The 17,951-nt window shown below is 61.0% G+C and overlaps 2 protein-coding genes across 2 annotated transcripts; one reads left to right on the top strand and one right to left on the bottom strand.

Annotated features, from left to right (window-relative positions):
* The first annotated feature begins 1,124 nt into the window (after nucleotides 1-1,124).
* Nucleotides 1,125-10,041, top strand: TMIE (transmembrane inner ear). Its single transcript, XM_086698408.1, has 4 exons — nucleotides 1,125-1,389; nucleotides 4,924-5,041; nucleotides 8,313-8,462; nucleotides 8,769-10,041. Exons 1-4 carry the CDS (start codon nucleotides 1,294-1,296, stop codon nucleotides 8,867-8,869), a joined length of 465 nt encoding a protein of 154 aa, XP_086554534.1. The 5' UTR covers nucleotides 1,125-1,293; the 3' UTR covers nucleotides 8,870-10,041.
* A 1,150-nt stretch (nucleotides 10,042-11,191) lies between these two features.
* LOC112852429 (putative threonine protease PRSS50) lies at nucleotides 11,192-16,373 on the bottom strand. The gene is made up of 6 exons (XM_086698407.1): nucleotides 16,222-16,373; nucleotides 15,951-16,142; nucleotides 14,521-14,683; nucleotides 13,194-13,477; nucleotides 11,909-12,075; nucleotides 11,192-11,551 (listed from the first exon to the last, which is right to left on the bottom strand). The coding sequence occupies exons 1-6, from the start codon at nucleotides 16,328-16,330 to the stop codon at nucleotides 11,321-11,323; spliced, it is 1,146 nt and encodes a 381-aa protein (XP_086554533.1). The 5' UTR covers nucleotides 16,331-16,373; the 3' UTR covers nucleotides 11,192-11,320.
* Nucleotides 16,374-17,951: the final 1,578 nt, after the last annotated feature.

Below are 17,951 nucleotides of genomic sequence, written 5' to 3'. Positions count from 1 at the left end.
GCCCACTGAGACCCCAGACTTTGCCACTTACTGTTGAGGATCCCTCAGGCCAGCTGTCCTTTGCCAGTGGCTCTCTTGTTTCCCTGCCTGCCTGTGATTTCCCACCCCTGTCACCTGTGGGTGTCCATGGCTGGCCCTCTGCTCTCTGCTGTAGCTCTCACCTTGGCCCTTGCCCATCTGCTGCACCTCCAGGCAGGAGCCCTACGAGGCTCTGAATCTACAGGGTCCAGAAGGAAGGAAGGAAGAAGGAAGGAAAGAAGGAAGGAAGAAAGGGAGGGAGGGAGGGGTGGAAGGAGAAGTGAGAGAAAGGATGGACCAGAGGAGTCTCCCCACCCCAGACCACCACCCTCCTCCTCCTCCTCTTCATCCTCCTCCAAAGCCCTCTGGGTCTCCACAGCTTCTCAGACCCTCCATTGCTCCATCCCTGGGTTGTCAAGGCTCATCCTGGGGTCAGGACCAGAGTACATGTGGGCCAGGTTCAGTGCGAGGTCAGGATCATGGCTCAGACTGGAGTAAGAATTGGGGATCAGACTGGGGCAGAGGCTCAAGGTCGGCCAGAGTCAGAAAATGGTCCTCCAGCCCTTCCAGGGGGAGTCGTCCCAGTCCCGTGGGGCAGCAGGTGCTGGCTTCTTCAGGAACCTTCCATAGCACCCAGAACTAGCAACTCTGACCATACCATCCCCTGGTGCCCAACCCCCACTCTAGCTCTGGTGTCCAGAGTGACCAGAGCCATTTCTGGGCAGGAAGCCAGCCCAGAAAGCCCAGGACATCCCTGAGCGCCTGTCACTATGGCAACCTGCCTGCCATACCGTCCCCCCACCCCCACCCCCACCCCCTCCGCCAGCCTGGGTCCAGCAGGGTTTTTCAAATTCAGAACGTCAGACTGGGAAGGGCCTCCCAGATCAGCAGATTCTAACTCCTCCCCTTGCCCCAGATGGAGAAACTGAGGCCCAAGTGGGGCAGGGGAGCTGGGGCCTGTTGTTCAAGGACCTGACCCCAGCCTGTCACTCTCACTCCTCTCTGCCCGGCTGGATCGGGTTAGGGGAGGGAGACCTGGACTCGGATCCACCGGGAGGGGGGCGGGCCCTCCATCCGCGGTGATGTGGGGGCGGGCGGCAGGGAACCAGACACCGACGATGAATAAATGATGCCCACTCGCGGCCTGCGACCAGATCGTCCCCGCGAGCGCCGGCTGCCTGGCGGGGCAGTCACCGGGCCAACCGCGCCCGGCCCCCCGCGTCGCTGGCTCCCCCCACCTGCGGCCTCGCCCGCCCGGAGCCGCGGGGCGCGAAGATGGCCGGGCAGCGGCGAGGCGCGGGGCCCCTGTGGGCGCTGGGCGGCGTCGCGCTGGGGGTCTGCCTCGCGGGGGCCGCCGGGCAGCTGGTGGAGGTGAGGCGGGGCGGCGCGAGGGGCTCGGGGAGGCTGTGACCGCGTGGCAGAGGGCTGGGGACGCCCTTCTGCCTTGGGAGCTGCCTTTTTCCCTTCCTCCTGCCCTCGGGGACCTGGATTAATGGGGTGACACAGCCCTCCCCCGAGGGCTTCCAGGCTCGGGGGGGGGGGGGGGGGAGACTCAGCCCCCAATCTTAGGGTCCCTGGTCTAATGGGAGGGCACAGCCCCTGACTTCAGGAACATTAGTCGGGTGGGGGAGACTCACCCTGATCATAAGGATTCCAGGTCTGACCGGGGATACAGCCTTGCTCAGTCGCTGGGGGACACAGCCCTTATCCTCTTGCCTTTGTCCTAATGAGGGCGGGGTGTGGGGGGGGGGGGGGTGTAGGGAGAGGCATGATCTTTGGTTTCAGTGACCTCTATCTAGTCTGATAGGGGAGATCTAGTCCCTGATCCTAGGGTCTGCCAGAGGAAAGAGCTTCTGCCTCCAGAGATCCTTCAGGGTCCCCTGCCTAATGGGGGAGACATAGCCTTAGGAAGCAGGCGAGGGCTTTCCAAGCTGGAGGGTAGGGGCAGGAAGAGGAGGAGACCCTTTACAGAGCAGCGGTGTGTTGAGTTCAATTCCATGTGGAGCACTTGGCCCTGGAGGGGAGAGGCAGGCAGGCCAGGACCCAGGGACTCACTCAGGGGTCTTACTTGGTCCTGGTGATAATGGAGAGTTGGCAAAGGTCTCTGAGCAGGGGAGAGTTGTGATGGGTCCTGGTGTGGAAGGAGGAGGGTAAGTTGGGAGAGGGCGCACGGCTGAGAGAACTGCGGGGAAGTGCCGTGCGGCCCAGCAAAAGGGAAGGAGGACAGCCCGGGGGGGTTCGGGAGCTCAGCTGGGGCCAGGCAGGGCGGGGAAGGCAAGAGTCGGGGCCACCTGCAGCCTCCCTGGCCCCTCCGTACCCCATTCTTGCTGAGCTGAGCAGGGGAGCCAAAGAGGCAGACCAGACCCAGAATTCTGAAACACGAGGCCGGAGGGAGAAGGCCCAAGAGGCAGGGCCAGGGAGGGGTGGGGGTTAGAGCCTGTGCAGGCAGAAGCAGAGAGGAGAGGCCAGAAAGACAGAAAGACAGGAGTCAGCAAGGTGCCCAGGAGAGCCCTCGGGGGCAGGTGCCAGGAGACAGGATGGAGAGGGAGGACAGAGCCTTATCCTGAGGGTCTAAGAAGGCACAGCCCTGAACCTGAGGGTCCGAGGGACATGAAGACAGAGCCCTATACCCCGATACTAGCCTGTCCCTGCTGCAGACCAGGGGGTGTGATCAAAATGCTGGGCTGGAGTCGGATGTCAGCTCCAGTGTCCCTGTAAGGGGAGCCAGGCTGGCTTGGGCCCCGCAGAGTGTACCTGGGCCCCTTAGTGGCTGCCCTGAGGCCTCCGGTGCAGAGCTGAGCTGGCCTGGGTGTGGCAGAAGACTGAGGGTGGGTGTTGCATCACTTCTGAGCCAAGGACTCTTCCCCTCAGCCCCCAGGAGCACATCTTCTCCCGGCTCATCAAGGAAAATTGCATTTGGAGTCCATCTGCCTGCCATCTGCCTACAGCCTGAGCAAGGGCCTGGCTGAGCCCAGGGGACCCAGGGAAGCACCAGAGAGATGGGGAGGGCTGAGTCCACGGTACCACCCACCACGATCCCTACAGCCATCATCCTCCATCTGATGGAGGCCGGAGCTCCCAAGCTTTAGAGTTCAGACCCCCCAGCAGTGCCCACCACGAGGAGGTGCCCCACTCTTACGTGTTACCCTCTACCTGAGATCCCTATCAGGGAGAGATCGTAAGCTCAGTTCCACCCAGAACAAGGCTGGAACAAGGTGTCAGAAGTGGGCTCTCAGCTTCCCCGGGCTCAGAATCCAAGATCTCTTCTCTGGACCTCGGAGTCTTCCAGCCACACAGCCCACAGCCCAGCCAGGCCAGACACACTGAGCCTTAGGACCCCGGCCCTGACTCTACAGACATATGTCTGACCACACGCTCGTACTCCAACCACACGTGTGCCCCGTACCCACAACTATGTGCCCAAACCCTATGCGCTCCAACCCACACACATGTGCCCTGAACCCCCAGATGTGCCTGACCCCACACACACGTGTCTGACCCTGCAAACGGATCCAGGCCCCTGGGAGGATGCTGAGGAGGGTTATCTTCTTGTCAATTTTCCCACTCTACTTGGGTAGAGAGAGCTTCCCAGAGAACCTTGGAACCACCCCACGTTTAAGTTACAGATGGAGAAACTGAGGCCTAGAGGAAAGCAAACTCCCACCCCAGTTTACCCTGGTTAAGAGAAAAAAGCTGAGGAATCATGTATCAGTCCCAAGCACAGAGATGCCCTGTGTTACCTGGGACAGGTTGCTGATCCTCTCTGAGTGTCCCCAAACATGCCGAAGGGTGGTGTTCATTAGATGAGGAACTTGTGGTAGGTGCCAATCCATGCTCATGTACCAGGGGAAAGACTGGACGGATGGTTGAGTTGTGAGTTGCCTTTCCTTCCCAGAGAGCCAGAAAGGACTCCTCAGGTCGGTCCATATTCAGTTAATCAGGAGACAATGAATTCCACAGATGCCCCAGGGTCCTCTCTCCCTCTAAACGCTAACCGCCTCCCCCTCCATCCCTCAGCCAAACTTGGTGACAGAGATAGGGTCATATCCCTCTCGGCCCCTTAGGTCAGGGAGAGGTCCTGCCTAGACCCACTAGGACAGGGCTATGTCCCCCAGGGCAGGGCCTTGTTCCCCTAGACCCCCAGGGCAGGGCTGTGTCCCCTCAGTACCCCAGGGCAGGGCCGTGTCCCTAGACACCCAGGGCAGGGCTGTGTCCCACTGGGAAGGTGGGAGGTGGCCTGCTAAGCTCTGCACAGGCTTGTTCCAGTCATGCTTATAGCTTTCGGCCTCTAGGTGTCGCTGCCTCATTGCAGACAATTTATCTGGTCCTGTCCCAGGAGACTCTGGCCTATCCTTCTGGTCAGAAGAGGTGACTCTGGCAGGATAGGTGACTGTTGAGGTCACCTGGTGGGGGTCCTGGCCAGACAGCCAAGCCACGGGCCCTGAGTCCAGCTCCACAACCCACCCCACACCGAGGGTGCTTGAGAGCAAAGTCCCCCAGGGCAGCACAGGCCTTGCCTTGTCTCTGGCCTTGGTCCTGAGACCCCATCTGCCTGTGGGGCCCAGGACTGGAGCAGGAGGAGACCAGCAGGCTGCCGGAAGGGGCCTTGAACCTCATTGGGACAAGCCATCCACCTTTGCCCCTTCAGGCCTTGGTGTCCTCAAGCATCCCAAGTACCCTTGTATTCCAGGTCCCTGGCTCCATGGTTCTGGAGCTGCTTTCTTCCCTTGCTCTAAATCTGGAACTTCCCAAGGTCTAGGACGTTGACTGTGAATGTCGAAGACTCTAGATTCTAGGAGATTCCGAAACACTTGCGCTGAGTCCTTGCTGAAACCTGGGCCTCTCTCGGCCCAGCCCCAGCCCCCGGCCTCTGCCTGGCTCATTCTTCTCTCTCCTGACCTGCAGCCCAGCACGGCCCCGCCCAAGCCCAAGCCGCCCCCATTGACCAAGGAGACCGTGGTGTTCTGGGACATGCGCCTCTGGCACGTGGTGGGCATCTTCTCGCTCTTCGTGTTGTCCATCAGTGAGTAGCTGCTCCCCGCCCTCTACCACCCCACGCCACCCCCTGCACCCCGCCCCCGGCACCACCCCCAGGGGCTCAGAGCAGCAATTCCGGGCAGTACAAGCAGGCCAGTCGCCCGCAGGAGGCCCACTGTGGTTTCTGGCACCTCCTGATCTACACAAAGTCCCTGTGGAGGGCTGACAGGCTGGTGGTGACCTGAAGTATTCTGCCCAACTGGGACACAGCCACATGGCAATTACAGTAATTACAGGGGACTCCACTGAACCAGGATGAGGACGTGTCATTTTTCCCTATCGCTGGCCTCCTGATGCTTCTCCTGCTGTTTGGCCAGGCTTAAAGGGCCCACACCCAGAAGCCCCAGCAAGGCCATCCTTGGCCGCAGCCCAGCCTGGAGGCTCCCCAGACACCCGGCAGATGTGGCTCCCAGGCTGCAAACCCTGCCTTGTCAGATCCCGTCCCCCTGGAACCACTCACACCCGCCTCCGTTAAGAGCAAGGGACCTCTTCCTCTCCTAGGACTGAGTTGCTTGACTCCAGCTCGCAACAGAGATGGGCTTGGCGTGCCCCCTTTGGCCCTTCCAGAGCAGGGGTCTGGAGTTGGAGAAAGAGGGCAGAGAAATGTCGGTGGATAGGGAGACCACCAGGGTGCAAAGCAGAGTCTGACGAAGGTTCCTACACGTCAGAGGTTTGGGGGAGACGCAGGCAACGAAGGGACAGAAAACCCCCTCGCCCTGCACAAGCTTCACGGAGGAGGGTCCTCTCCACTGCGGATGCGTGCAGGGACGCATGCAGTTTGGCTGGGTAGGCTGCCCCCCAAGAATTCCAGGCAGAGGGCATGGTGCGGGCAGAGCAGGGACGGAATGGCCTCCACACAAGGTCTCAGGTGACCCCTAGAGGACTTTTACTGTGTGCCCCCCAAGTCGGATAAGTTCGAGCTGGAGCTGGCTCAGGATGAGGTCCCCTGGAGGGCAGCGCCACAGCAGAGGGCCCACCCAGATGTGAGGACTCCGAGGGAGACAGGGACATCTGATTTGCATCTGTTTCTCCTGGCACCAGAAAGGCCCTCCTTGTGGGAAAGTCTCCACGCACACCCCCACCACCATTTCTTCATGGCTGGGGTGGGAGCAGGATCTGAGCAAGGGGCTGCATTTCATTCCTAGCCAAGGTGAGAATCAGTCAGGCATCTCTCTGGAGGCCCTACTGACGCACCGTTGTGGCTACAGCCCCAGCCCAGGTGCTCAGAGAGGAAACCGTGCCCCCCAGCCCGCAGCACCAAGAGCATCTGCCCATAAGGAGCAGTTCAGGGTGCGTGTCCAGGGAGCAGCTCCGGGGCACTCCACGGAGCAGGGGTGAAGGCACTGAGGGGCCTCTAAACACAGAACGGCCTCTCCAGACTCTGCTGGGCCCCGGACAGTGGAGGTGCCCAGGGCCACACAAGAAAGTTTCAATGACAGACCCGAAGAGGGGCTTGGACATGAAGCACGCAGACCAGCCCCTACTCCTCACCCTGCTTCCTAGGAAAGAGGAAGGGAGAGTAAGGGAGAGTCCCAAAGTCTTCTGAGCAGCAGGGCACCACTTGTTACCTTCCATGCAGGGCCCTGGGGAGTAGGGATGGCATCTCCCGGAGAGGAAACCTCTTTCCTGCTTTCCCGGCTGCTTGGGCCCAGAACCTCGTGCAGAGGGGCTGGGGTTGGGTGGGGGTGCCTCTGGAGGTCCTTCCAGCCTGGGGACTCACATTCCAAGCCCCTGCCTGGGCCCTGGGACTCGATCCAAAACACATGGTTTTTTTCCCTTCGTTGAAGAGAAGTGACTGGGCCAGGCTGGGTGGGGCAGGCAAGGGGCGGTGTGCGGGCCCTGCTCCAGCTGCCAATGGCTGAGCTCCCTTCAAAGCTGAGGCCTCATAGAGCCTGGGACCAGCCTCTGTGGAGAACCTGAGTAAGCACGGTCAGAGGACGTGCCTGGTGGGGTGGCTGGAAGAGACGGCCCAAGCCGGTAGGACTAGGGCCATAGGCCTACACACAAGGGTCTGGAGAAGACCAGAACCCAGCTCTCCGGATAAGAAAGGTTTGCCGTTTACCCCTGGACAGCAAGGTACAGACCTACTGCTGGGGCCTCGTGCAGCCCCCCAGAGTGCCCGGATGCTGTTAGCTCCCCCTACCCACCCATTCGGTAGTCTAGTTCTGTCCTCAGCGGCAAAGGCTTCTAGGCCATCTCATGCATGTATGCATTCCTTCCTTCCTTCCTTCCTTGTTTTTCATTCTGTGAACCTGGGGGAGACTTAGCGGGGCCACGATATTTGGCTGAAAGAGTCACACCAGTTGACTCCAAAGGGTGCTCCAGCCCTGGCTACGTTGGTCTGATGCATCTTCCCTAAAATAGGCCTGGCTTGTCCCGCTTGGCCGTCCTGCCCCCAGGAGTCTGCCAGGAAGTTATGTCTTGTCATCTGATTTATAATAGGAAGCAGCCCCGTCCCCTCCCCTGAGGCTGGGGCCAAGGTGGTCAGACTGTGGGGCCTTAGAAAAATAAACTCAGTCCAGCCGGGCCCTGGCAGCCCAGCACTGCCCTGCCCATCACTAGACAGTCCAGCTTCGTTCCCTGGCCCAGCTCGTGTGGGCACAGCTGCCCTGAGCCGGAAAACCGCTCCTGGAATAACTGTGGGAGGTGAACGCCCCAGGGCAGGGTCTGTACCCTCTCGTGGGCTCTCGTGGGCTCTCACGGCCAAGAGGAGCTCAGGCTTGTCCTCAGGGGGGTTGAGGAGGACACAGCTACGTCCTCCAGTGTCTGAGGTCCTCTCAGGAGCCTGGGGAGGAAAACCTAGGAATTACTAGGAGCTGAGAGACCTGGGTGGGAACACAGGACAGCCTCCAGGTAGCTGTAGCGTGAGTCACCGTGCAGTCCTCTGCCCTGCCCTCCAGGGGCCTCAATCGAGTCAGAAACTGAGACCAGTGACATGATTTAGGATCCAGGGCAAAACGAAAGTATGAGACCCCTTGTTCACAAATTGCTAAGAACATTGACGGCAGAGCATTAAGCCAAGCGCGAGGCCCTTCCAAGAGCGGGCCCCCGTGTGAAGCCAGTCCTGCTCTGGAAATTGCTGAGCTGACCTCGGAAATCCCAGAGCCCACAGGGGTTCTGTCCAAACACAGAGCCTTCTGCCAGAGTCTCTTGGGTGAGACACATTTAGGTAGATGAAGGCAGGTCTGCAATGTGGGCACCATTCCTGGGGTGTCTGAGCTCCAGCCTCGGCCAGGCCTGCTCTGTCGTCCCTACAGTTATCACTCTGTGCTGTGTCTTCAACTGCCGTGTGCCACGGACCCGGAAGGAGATCGAAGCCCGGTACCTGCAGCGAAAGGCAGCCAAGATGTACACGGACAAACTGGAGACTGTGCCGCCCCTCAACGAGCTCACAGAAATCCCCGGAGGTGAGCAGACCGGGGAGGGGCCCCCAGCTGCACCACCGCCTGTCCCTGCCGAGCCAGCCAGACCCTCAGTCCTGCCACCAAGAGTGGCCCTGCTCCCCGCCTCTGCCCCAAACCTGTCCCTGGAGACCAGAGCACAGAAATGGGCCCAAGTGAGAGAGACCCAGAGGCAAGTAACATCCGGAGCTCTTCTGCAGGCAGGAGAAGTTCGGTAGGAAGGAAGAAGTGAAGGGCTGGATGTGGGAGGCTCTGGTGGGGGCCCTAGGACCCTGCCTCACTCCCGCTACCTGCCTTTCCTCTACCCCACAGAGGATAAGAAGAAGAAGAAGAAGGATAGTGTGGACACAGTGGCCATCAAGGTAGAGGAGGATGAAAAGAATGAGGCCAAGAAGAAGAAAGGAGAAAAATGAGAAGGGCTTCCTGGAGGTGGCAGCTGGGGCTGGATAGCCCTGGGGCTCAAGTCCAGGCCAGGGTCCAGGCATCTCGGACTCCAAGCTCACACGTGGACCACAGAGGTTGCAGAACACCCTCTTCTCAGCCCCGACAGGGTGGCTGAGGCCCCATCGTTACGGCCCGTCAGGGGCAGAGACAGGACTGCCTCAGGTGTCCTGCCTCCCGGCACGGACTCAGCTCCTGTCGCCTCACCCATGTGGCTGTTCAGCCAACGTGGCCTCTGGCCACTGTTGCCCTGCAGATCCAGATCACACCCACCCGGACGTGCCTCTGTCCCTTCCGTCAGGAACAGCAGTGGCTCTACAGGGTTGACGGGAAGCAGTTTCCTCTCTCCGAAGGGGATGGCCAAACTGGATGGGCTGCAGTGTGAGGCCATGCCCAGAACAGCCACAAGGAGGCAGAGGGTGTCTGGGGGAAGCTTCAGCTCTCAGACCTGGCTAGACAGCAGCCCTGGTGGCCAGAAAACTGTTCTAGGCCCCGTGGGGGTGCTGGCCAGGATGGTGAACAGAGAGGCCCAGAGGCAGGGGCTCCAGCCCAGCAGATACCCTGTGCCGAGCAACTGCGATGGAGTGGAGGCTGCTGGGGGCCTGAGCGGAAGGCCTGGGGGCTCAGGGCTGGGAGCTGCAGGGCTGGGTCAGGGGTGCAGAAGGCTGAGACCAGCAGGCCAAAGGGAGAGGGGAAGAAAGCTGGTACTTGGGCCCCATCTTGGGGATCCAGGGAATCAAGAAGCCCAGGGGAGGCTTGGGCCGTGCTGGCGGTCCCTTCTCTGTGGTGGCGGTGGGGAGGGGGTGTCAGGGCCCTAGGGGATCATCGCAGAGGGCAGTTAGGGGCCGGCCACCCCCCCGCTTGTGAAACAGAACAGCACACAGCTTCCTCCTCTACCATCTCAGCTCTCATGCCTCAAAACATCACTGCTGTCCCGAAGGGGAAGGCCCAAATACCACCTAGAGACTGAATCTTTGGGGACGGGACACTCAGAGGGGTTTCCAGATGGCAGCGAACCTCTGCTGAGGCGCTCAGGTCTGAGCCTGCAAACCAGAGGCTCCTGAGCTGGGGAAGCTGCTGGAAAATCTCTCGCTGCCTCGGCAGCCTACAGACACTTGTAAATAAAGCTGAGTGCCTTCTCGTACCCGAGTGACCTGAGATGACCCCTCAGGACGCCCTATCCCTGAAGCATTTATGTGCAGGGTGACGTGGCAGTGACGGGTGGCACCGGCCAAGCTGAAGCTCCCTCCCCTATTCTCCCAGCCTGAGTTAGGATGAGCTGGAGGGAGAGGTGGCGGCCGAGAGAGGCAGAGGGACAGCCGCAGCCAGCTGGGCGTTAAAATGGAGGAGGAAGCCGCCCACTCTCCGCTCCCCTCCCCTCCACTTTGTGGCTTTCAGTAGGCCTTCCGTGGCCTGAGCCTTGTGCTGGGGACACGGAGGAGTCAAATCTGGATTCTGACCTACAGCTGGATCACTGTTCTACAAGAAGATGCGAGTCTACAGGCAGACACGAGTCACGGAGCAGCAAGGGGGCAGAGAAATTGCAGAGGACCCGCTGTGGGCGCTGAGAGCTCAGTCCGCCAGGAAGGAACCCTGACTCTGCCCTCAGGGTCCAGCCTTACGGGCTTCTCATACAGCAGGTTCAGGCTGTGGCAAAGGTCATTAGACCCATACAGGCCAGGGCCCTCCTGTGTGGCCCAGGCAACAGAGGCCCAGAGGAGCAGGGGCCACTTGAAGTCAGAGAACCAGCTGGTAAAGCCTCGGGGGTCCAGGCCTGAGCTCCATCTGCCCTGCCAGCTGCTCCCTGGCCTCTGCCCCGGGGCGTCCGCTGCTCTTTTATGGACAGGCATGGCTGCTGGCGGATAATGTCTGGTCCCAGTGGGCACCTGCCCCAGTCTCTAGGCAGGGGGCGGGGCCGGACGATCAGAGTTCACTATGGTGCTTCAGGACAATGACAGGGTGTGTTCCAGCCACCAAAGTCAAGCAAAGTATCACAGAAAAGAACACACTCACCTGCGGGGCCCAGACAGAGCTGCACCTTTACCCCAGCCTCACTCTGCGTCCTGGCAGCCCAGCTTGAGCCCGGACAGAACACTCTAGGCCATCCATCACCCCAGCATCGTCCCTATACACTCCCACCTTCTGCAAGAGCCACCCCAAACCTAGAGATGGAGGCAGACCCGGGGGGGGGGGGGGGCTCTGCGCTTTTCAATAGAGACGGTCTGGAGTCCCCCCATGAAACCCCCGTGTGGCTTGCTCACCTCCCACTCGAGCGCACCCAGGAAGGAGGAGGCTTGTGGAAGAAAAGCGTTTAATTGAGCAGCTCATCTCTGCCCCACTTTGTGGGGCTGGGAGAGCTACACCTGCAGCATTCTGGGCTCAGAGGGGGAGGACGGCACCCCCCCGGGGACGGCACGAGGGTGTCAGAGGGCAACGAGGAGGCTGAGGGGCAGCGCTAGCACCAGGAGCAGGGCCCTGGACGGGGCTGGCAGGGCCTGCCCATTGACGCGTTCCCAGATCCAGTGACGGTAGGAGGTGACCTGTAGGTAGATGGGCGGGGCCTTGCTCTTTTCGCAACCTGGGCCCCAGCTCACCAGTCCCACCAGGTACCACGTGGTGTCCACAGGACAGACCAGGGGCTCACCGCTTATCTCCTGTGGGGAGGGGTGGCGGAACAAAAAGGGTCAGGGGAGCCAGGTGTGGCTGGAGGGAGACCTGCCCCAGCTCAAGGACAAGCAGGGACCTCGCAGCACATCTCTCCCACAGCCCCCCACCACCCTGCCCGGGGGGTGCCCTCGAGATCCAGACTCAGGAGACCCTCCCTCAGAGGGGTTCATCTCCCCTCTCTCATGCCAGGTCCCGACCCCCCGTCTTCCCACCGCCCCCCCTTCTCTCTCACCCCTCCCTCCGTGCTCCTGTCCCTTCCCCTTCCAGCCCCGCTGCCCTGCACCCCAGCACCCCTCCTGGCCATGCACCCTTGGAGGTGAGGGAGCACGAAGAGGAGCACTCACATAGCAGAAGTGTTCCCTGTCGGAGTCCTCGGCACAAACCATCTGGGAGTCCACGATCTGGACCATAGAGGGGACTTTGGAAAACTTGTGGTAGAACTGGTTGCATTTTTTGTTGCTCAGGATGGTGACCTCCTTCTCCTGAATGGTCCGGAACTGGGGCCACATGCCTGTGGGGCAGGTCCCCCCCCAGCTCAGGCTTGGTGCTCTCACGGCTGCAAGCCTGGCAGCCCTCCTCCCTGCTCCTGGCCGCTCCACCAACCTCTCAAATGGCCCCCCATGGACAGCTTGGAACAGGCTGCCCTCAGTCTGGCCTTGCTGGGTCTGCTCTCACCCCGGCAGAGTCCAGTCCGCGGGGTCCGTTCCTGCCTCAGCGGCTTGGCTTCTGACCCTTCTGCTCCCAAGGCCTGCCCGGCCCCATGCCGGTCCAACTCTCCGCTTTGCTCAAGCCCTCCCCAAAGGCCTCTTCTGCCCTCACTAGCCCAGACCCCCCTCTGTGGGCCCCAGGCACTGTGTGCTTCTCTCTCTCCTCCTCCTCCTCCCCCTCCTCCCTCTCACCAGTGTGTCTTTGTCTCTAGCCAGGAGCCCCTGGGGGACAGATTTCCAACCATCCCCAGCCGTTCCCCAGACCGGCCACAGGCAGGAAAGACAAACAGCCACCCCCACCCCCAGGGTGGAGCTGCTCTTTTTAGGCAAGATGGCTCGGTGAAGCCACAGACAAGAGCACCTCTCTTGTGAAAAAGAGGAGCTCCCTAAATGGACTGGGCACTCGTCAGACTCCTAAAGAAATGCCCCCTGGGGGGGCCTGGGATGACAGGCTGCTCTTCGGGCCTTGCTCCATCCCTTGGGGGGACAAAGGGATTGAGGCCCACTGGGGGCAGGAGGCAGCCACACGTGGATTCTGAGTGACTCCCAGCCTTTGGGTGCGGACTGCCCTTAACCAACCATGTGAGGCGTCAGGGGATCTTTTTACAGAACCTCGTTCATGGCACTTCAAGATGTCCTGCTTCAAGTCCTGATGTCCTACGACTGCGTGCAGTCAGCAAGATATTACTCTCCACTCCCTCTGCCTTCAAGGAAGTCCTGTTTACATGCCCCGGCCTGGGGCGGGGGGTTCATGGGCACTCTGGGGCCTCTAAGGCCTGAACGGCCACGGCTCACTCACTGCCGAGACCCCCAAGGGGAAGGAGGTGAGAGCCGGACAAGAAGATGTCTCAGACCCGGGCCTGCACCTGGGTCCTCTCCCACACGCTCCCCACCCACCCAGTCTGGGGAGGCTCTGACTCACCATCAACCCTGGGGAGTCCCCAGCCTGTCACAGTGCAGACAGAGTGATCCTTCACCTGGAAGTCCAAGTTAGGCAGGCAGATGGGCCAGACGTACGTGTTGTACTTGAGTGCCCATGCAAGCTTGACAAGGGCAATGTTGTTGGCCTGGCCCACCCAGGACCAGTACCGATGAGACCGGTACCTCTCGTTCACGATGACCTGGAGTGCCGGAACGTCGGCGGTAGTCTGAGATATCTGGTCAATCCTTGGGCTCCCTGCCCGCACTGAATAGATAAAATCATTCCTGGGAGAACCACGAGGGGGGTCTGTCATCAGCTCCAGGCACCCCACCCCCGCCCCCACCCCACTGTTGTACTCTGAGCAAACCCAGGCAGGCCACCCACCTGCTTCAAGCCCCCCGAGCCTTTCTCTCACGACAGATGTGGACAGGGCCCTGCGCACAGACTGTGTGGTCCAGCTTTCACAACAACCCTTGACTTTGTGGAGAGGAAAACCGAGGCTCAGAGGAGCCCAGCAAACAGCTCAAGGCTACACAGCTAGGAAGTGGCAGAGCTGGGATGTGGACCATTTTTCTCTGGTTCCAAACTCTGGACTCTCTGTCTGGCAGCCCGTGCTGGGCCCTGGAAGTGACAGGGGCCCAACACACTCAATCAAGGCAAGCATCCGTGGCCTCGCCCTCCAGCCTCCTTTCCCGGCATGCCCCTGAAGTCTCCACCTCGGCCTTCAGGCGTGGAGCATGCTTTTCCGTGGTCAGCCCTCGAAGCCAGCATGGATGTTGCATCCGGGCTGCTGCCCTGGCCCCCTGGAACATGTGCAGCCCCCTCTCTTGTCCCCACACTGCCCAGACTCCCCTGTCTTCTCATCTGTGTTTCCTGGCACCCCAAGAGGAGTGATGTGTCCCCTCCCTGCCCCAGCACCCAGGCCGGGGCCTGGCTCCAGAGGAACGTCAAAGGCTTTGAGTCGAACAAGGAAGAAATGAGTAAGTAAAGCAAAGGGTGTGAAACAAAAGAATTGGGAGCTCTTTTCTGTGGACAGGAGGAAGGAGGCCTGCCCTGTGGCTTCCAAGTCCCCCCCCCACCCCCGTCCTATCTGTGGCATGACTGCTCAGGACAGGGGAGCCAGGTGAGGGGAGCAAGCACCCGGCTTGAATCCAGAAGGAATCTGCAGGACTCAGCCTCCACCTGCTAAGAGCTGAAGTGGGACTGAGGCTGGGCCCATGGGGTTCTGCAGAGGCCACAGTTGCTGCCGAGGGACCAGCTGCCAGGAATGACTGGGCCCCAGTGGCTCCAGACGCCTTTCTACCCACCAACCTAGGTCCCGACTCACCGGATCAGGCAGTGGGCCACGGTCAGCACCCACTGGGAGGCAATGAGGGTGCCTGCACAGATATGTGTGCCATTGGCCCGCACACTGACCATCCACGGCCACCGTCGAGCCATGGCCTCTGGGTCCCTGAGGGTGGGGTCTTCCTCGAAGGAGGAGCCGCAGGCTGAGGAGGAAGGTGAGAGTTTGATGCAGGATGGGACCTTCCAGCCCCATCGCAAGTCGCCTTCCCAACCCTCCCCTCAGCCCGATTTCCCGCCTCTCGGGCTGCTGGCCCACGCTCATGCGGTGATTCTCTTTCCCCACTGGTCACCCTGTTATGATGCTGTGCACGTGAGGACTGAGGTCTGCAGTCTCCAAAGGGCCTCAGTGCTCCCCAAGTAATCCCTCTCTCTGGTCCCAGGCCCCAGGGCATTCCCAGCCACCAGCCTGGTGCAGCACTGGCCCCTTTGTCCTGGCCGAGAAGCCCCTGAGCTCTGGCCAGAACCTCCAGAAACTCATCCATGTTTCCATCTGGTTCCCCCTACTTTGGCCAAAGCAGACCCCTCTCCCTCCTCTGGGAACCCCTCCCGTGAGTCAGTGAGGAAAACAAACCAGACGACCCAAGAGAAAAAGGTGCCATGTGCATGAACAGACACATCCCGAGGAGGGAACCCCAGCAGCCAGCCAACACAGAAGCTGTTCAGCCCTGTGAGTCCTCAGGGAAATGCAGACTTGCATCACAGTGAGGTTCCGCTCCACCCCACCTGCCAGGCCAACTCCAGGGTCCCTGACACCATGTATTGGTGAGGATTACCACCCCCGACCGCTCACTCCCCGCTGGAGCGAGTATCAGCGCGTGCAGCCACTTTGGAAAAAGTTTTCAAACTGAAGATGCACATCTCCGACCTCACAGCAGCCCCCCTCCAGGGTTTTTCCAGGGAGATTCGTGGATTGTGAGATGAGGGTGCATGGGCCAGGACCAGCGTTTGCCAAGGCTAACATAGGAGAGGGGAGGTCTGCACGCACTGGGTCCTGTGTGAGAGCCTTTCTGTGGCAGCTAAACTGTGCGCATGGAGTTCCATGGAGTTCCAGGATAAGGAGTGATTCCGCGGGTCTCTGTTCAACATGCTGGAGGGCCACTGCTGCAAGGCTCCCACCCCAAGGCTCCCTGAAACCTATCCTGGAGATCTCCTAAGTCCTTGGCTGGAAGCCTGGGTCAGTTCAGAGACGCAGGGACATGCAGCCCGCCGCAGGCTCCGCCAATTTTCCTGGCCTCCTACCTCACCAGGATGGGGGCCTGGCCGACGGTAGATGCTCAATGAACCCTTGGAAAAGGAACGTCTCTTCTCACTTCTCCCTGCCCTTCCTCCTCCGCGCCCTCCGTCCCTAGGGGTCAGAGGTCCTCAAGACTGCCCCGCATCCTCCTCCCCCGGGGAGTCCATGGTACTCACTGGGAAATAAGCTGATGCCTTCTTTAGAAACAGGGCTGGTCTGGAGGGTCAAGGGCGGCGACAGGACGGTGGGGGCCTGGCGAGGAAGGCGAGGCCCGCCTGAGGGGCAGGTGGCAGTGGGTGCACAGGGGACGCCAGGGTCGGCCGGAGCAGGCTTGGAGGGTGTCCCGGCAGTCTGGTCCGCCAGGCGGCCTGCGGAAGGACACAGAGGGGTCAAACGAGGCCCGGTGAGGGCCCGGGGGAGGGGGACGGGGAGCGGGACGGGGCTTACCAGCGGGCCTCAGCAGCAGCAGCACCAGCAGCAGCAGCAGCACAACGGCAGAGGCCCTGCGGCCCTGGGGGCCCTGCCTGCGGGCCCGCTTCCTGCACTGACGCTCCATCGGGAGTAGCCGCCTCTGCGCCGCGGTGCTCCTCTCGCGACGGCGCCCCTCTCGCGACGGCGCCCCTCTCGCGACGGCGCCCCTCTCGCGACGGCGCCCCTCTCGCGACGGCGCCCCTCTCGCGACGGCGCCCCCAGTCGGCCTCCCGCGCAGGCGTCTGCTGCGTGGGGAATGCGGGCGCCCCCCAGTGGCCACCCTCGGTGGCGCTCCCCGTGTCCGCCCGGCCCGCGGGCGCCCCCTACTGATTGGCCTCCCTTCCACCCGCACTGTGTCAGGGCCCCAGGGCGCGAGCTGAGCTGCCGCTGGCGCCGCGGGGCCACGCGCTTTCTGGAGTCCCTCGGGCTACCCGCAGCCAGTTCCTGCACCTCCTCCCTCCTGCAGCCCACTTGCCCTGCTGGGGCCTGCTTCCACCCTTCCCCTGGTGACATGAGACCCGGCCCCTGGGGCTGGCCTCCAGGGTCTTCAAGTGGCCCGCCTGCCCCTTAGCCTGCTGACTACTGTAGGGCTTTGCCCCCGGGGCACTGCAATTGATCAGATGGAAAGGTTTTCAGGAATGATTTTTTGAAGATTAAAATTTTAAGCAGCAATCCCCCCTCCCTCCCCCCCCCCCCCCCCCCCCCCCCCCCCGACCATTCAGCAAATGCTCTTCTCTTATAGATCCATCCGCTTCGGAAAGACGGCAGAGGAGGTCTCTCTCCTCAGAGAAAGAGTGATGGTAACCAGCAGAGCCTCTGGGAGCAGAAGGCCACTTGAAGGTGGGTTGGAATTTGGGGAACATTTTGATGGCTCCGTGACACAGACAGATAACACAATTAAAAAGTGTCGTGATGAAATCCTATGGGGGGCTTAAAACTGTTGGGAAATTCTAGGTGACAGTGAAAGCAAGTCAGGACATTCTAACTTTTGCCAGGACCCGCTGTCTTGGGGGACACTCAGGCTGCCCGTTCAGTGCCCCAATCTCTGCGAAGACAGCAAATCACACCCGCTACGCTTTTGGCGCCCAAAGGGCAAGGGCTCTGAACCTGAGGCCCACCGGGTCTGAGCCGACCCCACGCCTACCTCCGCACGGAGGCAGGGCTCTGGCTCCCTGGGGCGTTGATGGAGGTCACTGAGGCGGCTTGGGAGCTCAGGGCGCAGTCACCTCACACGATTCATCCCGGCAAGTACTCTGCCTCCCCCCCCCGTCACCATCCACCTCTGCCAGGGAAGGAGGAGGAACCGGTCAGCTTCTGTAGACCCTTAGGGGGATCTGAAGGGTTGGGAGAGGCTCACAGGTTCTGGAACAAAGTCCATAAATGCAGATCTGGTCATTGTGAGTCTCTTGGGAAGAGGCCAAATTCTCTTAGGAAGGCCCGAGGGAAACTCTCGTCAGAGGCCCCAGGGAGGGCCATGGGGACCCGGGGAGTTGCTGAGGTGGTGACAGGATTAAGCAGGGTTTAGGGGTCACAGAGTCCCACCCCAAAGTTGGCAGAAGGGGAGAGCGCAGCCCCGAGGAGGGAAACATGGCCAGCACAAAGCACAAGTAAGCCCCTCAGGAAAGGCTCCCCTTGAGAGGACAGACAGGCCCCCCGGGGCTGCGGAGGCTCCGGAGGGTTCTGACCACAGTCAAGAAGAAAGATGA

The sequence above is a fragment of the Puma concolor genome, chromosome A2 (assembly GCF_028749965.1).
Source record: "Puma concolor isolate L17-30 chromosome A2, mPumCon1.1.hap2, whole genome shotgun sequence".
NCBI classification, from domain to species: Eukaryota; Metazoa; Chordata; class Mammalia; order Carnivora; family Felidae; genus Puma; species Puma concolor.
This window is presented reverse-complemented; position numbering and strand designations above follow the sequence as displayed.